Genomic DNA, 9,647 nt, shown 5'->3' on the forward strand with positions numbered 1-9,647 from the left:
AAAAAAAAAATACAAAAATTGGGCTGAGCATGGTGGCTCATGTCTGTAATCCTAACGTTTTGGGAGGCCAAGGCGGGTGGATCACTTGAGGTCAGGAATTCAAGACCAGCCTAGACAATACGGTGAAACCCCATCTCTACTAAAAATACAAAAATTAGCCAGGCGTGGTGGCACGCACCTGTAATCCCAGCTATTCAGGAGGCTGAGGCAAGAGAATCACTTGAACCCAGGAGACAGAAGTTGTGGCGAGCTGAGATCACGCCACTGCACTCCAGCCTAGGCAACAAAGCAAGACTCTATCTGAAAAAAACAAACAAACAAAAAAAAAAATAGCACCTGTAGTCTCAGCTACTTGGGAGGATGAAGTCAGAGTATCGCTTGGGCCTAGGAGGTTGAGGCTACAGTGAGCCATGATCACACCACTGCACTCCAGCCTGGGTGACAGAGCAAGACTCTGTCTTAAAAAAAAAATTTTTTTTATTTTTAAATAAAAATAATTTTAAAAAGAAATAATCTCTGATCCAAGGACTAAAGGAAGAGAATGTGTTAACCAGTCCAATAAGTGGAAAGAAAATCTTTCCCCTTTCATTAATAGCATCTCCAGTCTCCCAATTACTCATCCTTAACCCACATTCCCCACATTCAATCCATCACTAACTCCTATTCAAATAACCTTCAAAATATAACTCTAACCCACACGCTTTACTACATCCCAATGGCCACAACTGCACGCCAAAAACCCTCTGCTCATCTGCTGCCAGGACTTCAGCATAGCCCCCAAATGGATCTCCAAAAATCTACACTTGCCCCTTCCTATCCAATCTATTTACAATAGCCAGCATGGGATCCTAAAAAGGCAACTCTGATAATATCACTCCCCCCATTTATACCTTTCAATGGCTTCCCACTGACTTTAGGAAAAATCCTAAACCTTTATAATGGCCCACAAGGCCCTGCATGATCAGTCCCTACCCACCTCTCCAGCCTCACCCTCACCTGTGTCTCTCTCACCCTCCCTCTCTGCCCTGGCCACCCTGGCATTCCCTTTTTTTTTTTTTGAAATGGAGTCTCACTCTGTTGCCCAGGCTGGAGTGCAGTGGCACAATCTCAGCTCACTGCAACCTCCACCTTCTGGGTTCAGCCTCCTGCCTCAGCCTCCCGAGTAGCTGGGATTACAGGTACCCATGACCACGCCCACCTCAGGTGATCCGCCCACTTTGGCCTCCCAAAGAGCTAGGATTACAGGTGTGAGCCACTGTGCCCGGCCACCCTGGCCTTCCTTTAAAGTCTCCCATACCAAACTGTCTGCTGCCCTGGGGCCTGCCCACTTGCAGTTCTGTCTGGAATACTCTCCCCATCTCCCCAACTCGGTCATGCATGCCCATACTAAGGTCCCCTTACCCTTGAATGCCCCCTTTGTGGAGATGTGTCCCTGTAGAAAATAAAATTCAGGTCCCTGGTCCCATGCTTTCCCAACACCCTACATTTCTCTGCAGCTCAGTTACACTCTATGTGTCCACACTGAGTGCTGTCGTTTCTTGTTCAATGCCCAGCTCCTCCTGGAGACCACCAGGACAACAAGCTCTACAAGAACAGGAGTGTGGCTGCTTAGTTCACTGCCAGGTTTCTAGCACTGAGCCACGTACCTGGCCTTTAGAGGCTGCTTTGTAAGGTATGACTGAATACCCACTACTGTGGTAGCCGAGGACAGCCTCTTGTAGGGTGGTTGGTCTGGGAACTTCCTCTGGCACTCTGTCAGAGGTGCCTGACACACCCTGCCTCTAAGGAAGCTCCTCTGAGAAAAACTAGGCAGCCCCCATGCCTTTCCCAGTTACTGTCACAACCACTCACCCCACCCTGAGATCACGCCCACATCACACTTTAGTCACTTATTTCCAATCTCTTCTACCATTCCTTTTAAGGGCTGGTCTCCTCCATTACTCCCAATTTCTTAGACAGTAACCTTGGCCGGGCACAGTGGCTCACGCCTGTAATCCCAGCACTTTGGGAGGCCAAGGCGGGAGAATCACCTGAGATCAGGAATTCGAGACCAGCCTGGCCAACATGGTGAAACCCTGTCTCTACTAAAAATAAAAAAATTAGCCAGGCATGGTGGTGCGCACCTGTAACCCCAGCAACTCAGGAGGCTGAAGCAGAAGAATCACTCGAACCAGGGAGGCGGAGGTTGCAGTTAGCCGAGATCACACCACTGCCCTCTAGCCTGGGCAACAGAGTGAGACTCCATCTCAAAAAGTTAAAAATAGTAACCTTAACTTCAGTTACAGGGACATCATATCCTGTTAACCTTAAAAAAAAAAAAAAGACATTAAAGAAAAATATCTCTAAACATGTTGAGTTTATTTGAGAATGGGAGAAAAGGATTATAATCCAGGATGCAGCAAGCCACAAGTACATATAGTGATAGAAGGGGAAAAGGAAGCTTTTATTAGCAGAAAGGGAGAGATTTATATAAGTTGCTTAGAAACAGAGTTCACGGTCAGACACAGTGGCTCACACCTGTAATCCCTAGTACTTTGGGAAGCCAAGGCAGGCGGATCACGAGGTCAAGAAATCGAGACCATCCTGGCCAACATGAGTGAAACTCCGTCTCTACTACAAATATAAAAATTAGCTGGGAGTGGCAGCACACACCTGTAGTCCCAGCTACTCGGGAAGCTGAGGCAGGAGAATCACTTGAACCTGGGAGGCAGAGGTTGCAATGAGCCGAGATCACATCACTGCACTCCAGCCTGGTGACAGAACGAGACTCCGTCTCAAAAATAAAATAAAATAAAATAAAATAACAAGTTCATGAGTTCCCCAGAGGATCAAAGCCAGAGCTGTCTTCAGTTCATTGGTGGAGATGCCATTACTGGGCAAGTATTCTTTCCAGAGCATTTTATCTGAATTACGATAGTCCTAAAAAATGTCTATGCCAGGCAAGGTGGCTCACACCTGTTATCCCATCACTTTGGGAGGCCAAGGCAGGAGGATCACTTGAGGCCAGGAGTTTGAGACCTGCCTGCGCAACATAGCAAGACTCCATCTCTACAAAAAAATATATATATATATTTTTTAAGTAGCCAGGAGTGATGGAAGGTGCCTGCAGTCCCAGCCACTACAGGAGGCTTAAGCAGGAGAATCATTTGGAGTCCAGGAGTTCGATGCAACAGCGAGCCATGATTGTGCAACTGTACTCCAGCCTGGGTGACAGAGCAAGGCCCTGTCTCCAAAAAAAAAAAAAAAAAAAAAAAAGTCTACTGATAAATCTTGTCATAGAAATATATATATGCATGCAAAACATGCAAGCCATGCAAAGCAGGTGATTCATGAAAGACATGAAGGGATTTCTAGTGGGTTTTTATTCATTTATTTATTTATATATATATTTTTTGAGATGGAGTCTCATTCTGTCGCCCAGGCTGGAGTGCAGTGGCGTGATCTTGGCTCACTGTAACCTCCACCTCCCAGGTTCGAGCAATTCTCCTGCCTCAGCCTCCCGACTAGCTGGGACAAAAATTAACCACCATGCCCAGCTAATTTTTGTGTTTTCAGTAGAGATGGGGTTTCACCATGTTGGCCAGGATGGTCTCAAACTCCTGACCTCAAGTGATCCGCCCGCCTGAGCCTCCCAAAGTGCTGGGATTGCAGGTGTGAGTTACCACTCCTGTCCTCTACTGGGGTTTTTAGAAAAGCCTTGGAAACAGTTCTTATCCAGGCATACTATAGTGACAATGACTGAAAATATGATTACCCGTGCAACAGTCCTGCTACAGGTGGGAAAATGAAGGAACAATAAAGGAATATTAACAGCACTTTTTATTGTTGTAATGCTTGCAATTCCCAAAGTGCTTCATTTATAACTGTGATTCTCAAGCCTAGTTACATCTGGAGAGGTTTTTTAAAATACCAATTTCTAGGCCGGGCACAGTGGCTCACATCTGTAATCCCAGCATGTTGGGAGGCCGAGGCAGGCGGATCAACTGAGGTCAGGAGTTCGAGATCAGCCTGGTCAACATGGCAAAACCTCGTCTCTACTAAAAATACAGAATTAGCCGGGTGTGGTAGCACGCACCTGTAATCCCAGCTACTGGGGTGGCTGAGGCAGGAGAATCACTTGAACCTGAGAGGCAGAGGCTGCAGTGAGTCGAGATTGTGCCACTGAAGTCTAGCCTGGGTGACAGAGTAAGACTCTGTCTAGGCCTTACTCCAAATCAATTAAATCAGAATGTAAACTCCACAAGGGCAGGAATTTTGGCTGTTTTGCTCACAGTCAGTGCCTGGGACATGCATGGTGCCCAGGAAGTATTTGTTGAATGAATGAATGAATAAATATACCATTATTAACTGAGACCCAAGGAACACACCAAGCTCCTGATCCCAGGAGCTTAGATTTTTTTCACAATAAGGACACTTTTCCTATTTCTAAAGCACTACTTATAAAAATATCTCAAGAAAACAATTAGAAGTTACTCAGTGTCTACCGTGAGTGAGGGGGAAAAAAGGTAGGCAGTGTCGCCGGGTGCGGTGGCTCACGCCTGTAATCCCAGCACTTTGGGAGGCCGAGGTGGGCGGATCATGAGGTCAGAAGATCAAGACCATTCTGGCTAACACGGTGAGACCCCATCTCTACCAAAAATACAAAAAATTAGCTGGGCGTGGTGGCGGGCGCCTGTAGTCCCAGCTACTCAGGAGGCTGAGGCAGCAGAATGGCGTGAACTCGGGAGGTGGAGCTTGCAGTGAGCTGAGATGGTGCCACTGCATTACAGCCTGGGCGATAGAGTGTGACTTTGTCTCAAAAAAAAAAAAAGGTAGGTAGTGTCTAGTGATGTGACAAGAAGAAATTAGTGGCCATGGGCACAGACAGGCTTAGGCAAGCTCTAACTCCTGTGAAATTTTGAGGTAATCATATTGTAAGGACTCAAGCATAATGAGAAAACAACTATATATTAACCAGCTACCCTACCCTGGATATTTGAACAAAACCCAAAAACCCAAATGCACATACATACGTATTATTTTGTTCCGATACTTCAGGATTACTTTGATATATTTGTTCTGGCTTTGTACAGAGTAATTCTTTGTTTGATATCTGAAAAACAGTGGCACATGGAAATGGATGAAACCTGTTGGGACAAACATCCAAAGGACATTTTTTTTTTTTTTTTGAGACAGAGTCTCGCCCTGTCACCCAGGCTGGAGTGCAGTGGTGCGATCTCGGCTCACCGCAACAACCTTCACCTCCCGGGTTCAAATGATTGTCCTGCCTCAGCCTCCCGAGTAGCTGGGATTACAGGCGTGAGCCTGGCCCCAAGGAACTATTTGGATAAGGAGGAGCCCTGAATTTGTAGAATCATAAAAGTAGCATAGAATCCGGCCGGGCACAGCGGCTCACGCCTGTAATCTCAGCACTTTGGGAGACTAAGGCGGGCAAATCATGAGGTCAGGAGTTTGAGACCAGCCTGCCCAACATAGTGAAACTCTGTCTCTATTAAAAATACAAAAGTTATCTGGGCGTGGTAGCGCATGCCTGTAATCCCAGCTACTCAGATGGCTGAGGCAGGAGAATCCCTTGAACCCAGAAGGCAGACAGCTGCAGTGAGCCAAGACTGCACCACTGCACTTCAGCCTCGGCAACAGAGTGAGACTGTCTCAAAAAAACAAAAAAAAAGAGTCTCCAGCCATTGTCAAATATCGTGGGAGGGAAAGGGGGGAAAGAGCAAAATCACCCTTATTTTAGAACCACTACCTTATCCAATGACTGTTCATTCACCCATCACTACTCAAAACTTTCTCTTCATACTTCCAGATGTTTTCTTGTGGAGAAAAAAAGCCTCTACTCCTCTGGTTTATCTGGCAACTCTCCAGAAAGTCTAATTGTGTAGCACAAGGGTAGAGTGTACTTAAAATTGTAAAAGTTTTTCCTCATACTATTCCAAAAAAAGCAAAGTTTTTATCTTTTCAGTGGTATTTGATGAAACTAAAACACTTTCTCCAGATGTTACGAACCTCCCAGAGAGTTAACCCATAAACATTTACCTTATCTCCCACCCCAGGCACACAATCTGTAATCTGCAGATTACAGAAAATATCTGATACCCATTTTCCAGATCTGTTCAAGAAGTGTCTGTTGGGCATGGTGGCTCACGCTTGTAATCCCATCACTTTGGGAGGCCGAGGTGGGGAGATCACTTGAGGCCAGGAGTTCCAGACCAGCGAGACCAACATGGTGAAACCCTGCCTCTACTAAAAATAGAAAAAATTAGCCGGGCGTGGGTGGTGCATGCCCGTAGTCTCTGCTACTCGGGAGGCAGAGGCAGGAGAATCGCTTGAACCCAGGAGGCGGAGGTTGCAGTGAGCCGAGATCGCGCCACTGCACTCCAGCCTGGGTGACAGAACGAGACTGTGTCTCAGGACAAAAAAAAAAAAAGGTGACTCGTATAGTTCTTGTTTTTACAACCCGAATATCTGAATTCAGGTAAAATATTCTGCCTGACCAGGGCTACATGATAAGCCACGTACCTGCTCACTTCGCAGGGTCGCAGCACCCGTCTTACTACTATTTAGGCAATTTAGGTTTCTGACGAGGAAACCAGCGGAGCTGAGCGGGCTGCAAGAGGGGTGGGTTCAGGATGAGAAGTTGGGATGGGTGACGAAGCAGTAGAGAGTGAATCTTGGCTGAAAAGTAAGGAAAATAACTGTGAAGAAGAGATGACCCAGCTTGAAATAAAGCCTGAAGACCTCACCTCCCACTTGAGAGAGAGAAGCAGCTGAAAGCCATCAGCTTGCACTCTGGGCTCTCAAACAGAGAGGGTGAAGGGGTTGAGAACAGATCTACGATTTCACACCCCTGTCTCGGCCCCTAGGCCTGACCATTCATTCAAACTCTCAATAAAAACGGATTACCAGACCCTGCGCAGGGAACACATCTGGGAAAACAGCTGCAACCTTGGAGACCAGCACCGGACAAGCTATCTCTGGGCAATAAGGAACAACTAAAGAGAATCCCAGGAACCAGGTAACCAATCGCCAGAAGCCCTCCGCCCTCATGATCCATTGGGTCAAGGCCCCACTGCCGCCTGGTATCGCCAGCCTCCAGTCCTGCCTCCACGACGCAACCTTCCCCAAGGCTGGCCGGGTCTGGATGTCGCCATCCCCCATTCCGAGCTACAGACCTCGCAGCTGAACTCTTAAAAGAGAACCTCCCTTCTTCCTCACGCTGCTCCAGCTCCGCACAATGTACTGAGCCTCGTCAGCCACCGTAGGCGAGGTCGCGGCGCGTCCGTGACGTCACTTGTGTGCGCTTCTGCCGCACTAAGGGAAACATGGCTCTATCGCGGCCAGTGAGGCTCTTTTCCCTCGTGGCTCGGTGGATCCTGGCGCCCCGACGAGGTCTCACGGTCCGTAGTCCCGACGAACCCCTGGCGGTGGTGCGCATTCCAGTGGCTCTACAGCGGCAGTTGGAACAACGGCAGAGCAGGCGGCTGAACCTCCCGAGGCCGGTGCTGGTTCGACCTGGACGGCTGCTGGTCTCGGCGCGGCGGCCGGAGTTCAACCAGCCGGCGCGCCTCACACTGGGCCGTTGGGAGAGCGCGCCGCTAGCCTCTCAAGGCTGGAAGAGTCGACGCGCGCGTCGGGACCACTTCTCCATCGAGCGCGCGCAACAGGAGGCGCCAGCTGTGCAAAAGCTCTCGTCCGAGGGCAACTTTGCTGACCTGGGCCTGGAGCCCCGTGTGCTGCACGCACTACAGGAGGTTGCGCCTGAAGTCGTTCAGCCCACAACCGTGCAGTCTGGCACCATCCCCCAACTACTTCGCGGCCGCCACGTCCTTTGCGCCGCAGAAACCGGCAGTGGCAAGACTCTCAGCTACCTCCTGCCGCTATTTCAACGGCTTGTGGGCCATCCAAGCCTGGACTCCCTTCGTATCCCCGCTCCCCGAGGCCTAGTCCTTGTTCCTTCCCGAGAACTGGCCCAACAGGTGCGGGCTGTGGCCCAACCCTTGGGCCGCTCCTTGGGCCTGCTGGTGCGGGACCTGGAGGGAGGCCACGGCATGCGTAGGATCAGGATGCAACTGTCCAGACAACCTTCAGCAGATGTGCTAGTGGCCACTCCAGGGGCTCTGTGGAAGGCCCTGAAAAGTCGACTGATTAGTCTGGAGCAACTCTCGTTCTTGGTGTTGGATGAGGCTGACACACTGCTGGATGAAAGCTTCCTGGAACTGGTGGACTACATCTTAGAGAAGAGCCACATAGCAAACGGCCCAGCTGACTTGGAAGACTGCTTCAATCCCAAAGCTCAGTTAGTGCTGGTAGGAGCCACATTTCCCGAAGGTGTAGGCCAGTTGCTGAATAAAGTCGCCAGCCCAGATGCTGTCACCACCATCACCAGCTCCAAGCTCCACTGTATCATGCCTCATGTGAAACAGACATTTGTGAGACTGAAGGGAGCAGATAAGGTAGCCGAGCTGGTGCACATTCTCAAGCATCATAACAGAGCAGAAAGGACTGGCCCCTCAGGAACTGTTCTGGTGTTCTGTAATAGCTCCAGCACTGTGAACTGGCTGGGATATATTCTGGATGACCACAAAATCCAACACCTAAGGTTGCAGGGGCAAATGCCAGCCTTAATGAGGGCAGGAATCTTCCAGTCCTTCCAGAAGAGCTCCCGAGACATACTTCTCTGCACAGACATAGCCTCTCGGGGCCTGGACAGCACTGGTGTGGAGCTGGTTGTCAATTATGATTTCCCCCCAACGCTGCAAGATTACATCCACAGAGCAGGGAGAGTGGGCCGTGTGGGGAGCGAGGTTCCAGGCACCGTCATCAGTTTTGTGACCCATCCCTGGGATGTGAGCCTGGTTCAGAAGATTGAGCTGGCGGCTCGCCGAAGGAGAAGTCTTCCAGGACTAGTATCCTCGATGAAAGAGCCTTTGCCGCAGCAACCTGATTTTGACAAATCTGATTAAAATGTGATGCTAGAACAGGGATCTTTCCCAGTATCTTGGGTGGGTGACCACACTTGTGAGTGGGAGGCTCTGGGCTGCCCTCAGCTCCTTGAGGGTGGGATGAACTGCCATGTGACTTGGAAAGGTAAGATGCTAGCCAGCATTGGAGAAGAAGCTGCTGAGCATGGCTCTCTGTAGTCTTTAACAAGACACAAGTGGGTTTTGACTTTGTATCATGTCATGATTTCTAACAATAAATGATGTTTTTATGTGCCTCCCCTAAGAATATTTAGCACCGGGGCGGAATTCAGTAGTTTCTGAGGATTCATACCCCAGACTGCCACATCTAGGACAAAGGCTCTTTCAGTTGATGTTTTAATTGATAAACATTGAGTTTTTATTTCCTGTCCCCAAAAAGGTATTCATTAAGCCCCCAGGGAAAGGAAAGGAAATGTGACCAGCAGTAGACAGAGTTCTTCACTAACAGCGCCCAAGACAAATGGGCATCTGGGCGAAATCTCTCTGGAAGGTACCGGCAGGAAAGTAAAGGGTAGACTAACACAGAAGTTTTGCTTGTACTTCTATCCCAACTCGGTGGCCGAGAAAGAGGAGAGATAATTAAACTGTTTTACAAAACTGGCAAGATAACCATATAGCGTTTTTTAAATATATATATATACCAAAAAAATACAAAAATTAACC

General features: G+C 48.8%; 2 protein-coding genes across 5 annotated transcripts in view; one reads left to right on the forward strand and one right to left on the reverse strand.

Annotated features, from left to right (window-relative positions):
- DUS2 (dihydrouridine synthase 2) overlaps positions 1–9,647 on the reverse strand; it is a 79,947-nt gene that overhangs the window by 46,748 nt on the left and 23,552 nt on the right. For 2 of the 4 annotated variants that reach the window (XM_011932041.1, XM_011932038.1), the window contains exons 1-2: positions 7,176–7,584; positions 5,013–5,092 (exon numbers count right to left, since the gene is read on the reverse strand). The exons of 1 other annotated variant lie outside the window; for it this stretch is intronic. The gene's annotated coding sequence lies outside the window, so the exon portion shown is untranslated. Of the gene's footprint in view, positions 1–5,012; positions 5,093–7,175; positions 7,585–9,647 lie in introns of those variants that run through there. One more of the 4 variants, XM_011932039.1, reaches the window with a different exon arrangement.
- On the forward strand, positions 6,655–9,233 carry DDX28 (DEAD (Asp-Glu-Ala-Asp) box polypeptide 28). The gene has a single exon (XM_011932037.1). The coding sequence runs from the start codon at positions 7,326–7,328 to the stop codon at positions 8,964–8,966; it is 1,641 nt and encodes a 546-aa protein (XP_011787427.1). The 5' UTR covers positions 6,655–7,325; the 3' UTR covers positions 8,967–9,233.

This window comes from Colobus angolensis, unplaced genomic scaffold, assembly GCF_000951035.1.
Source record: "Colobus angolensis palliatus isolate OR3802 unplaced genomic scaffold, Cang.pa_1.0 Scaffold93, whole genome shotgun sequence".
In the NCBI taxonomy this organism is placed as follows: Eukaryota; Metazoa; Chordata; class Mammalia; order Primates; family Cercopithecidae; genus Colobus; species Colobus angolensis.

Bases quoted from the DNA above. Each gene is read 5' to 3' on its own strand.
- DDX28 (XM_011932037.1), top strand. From the start codon at position 7,326: ATGGCTCTATCGCGGCCAGTGAGGCTCTTTTCCCTCGTGGCTCGGTGG.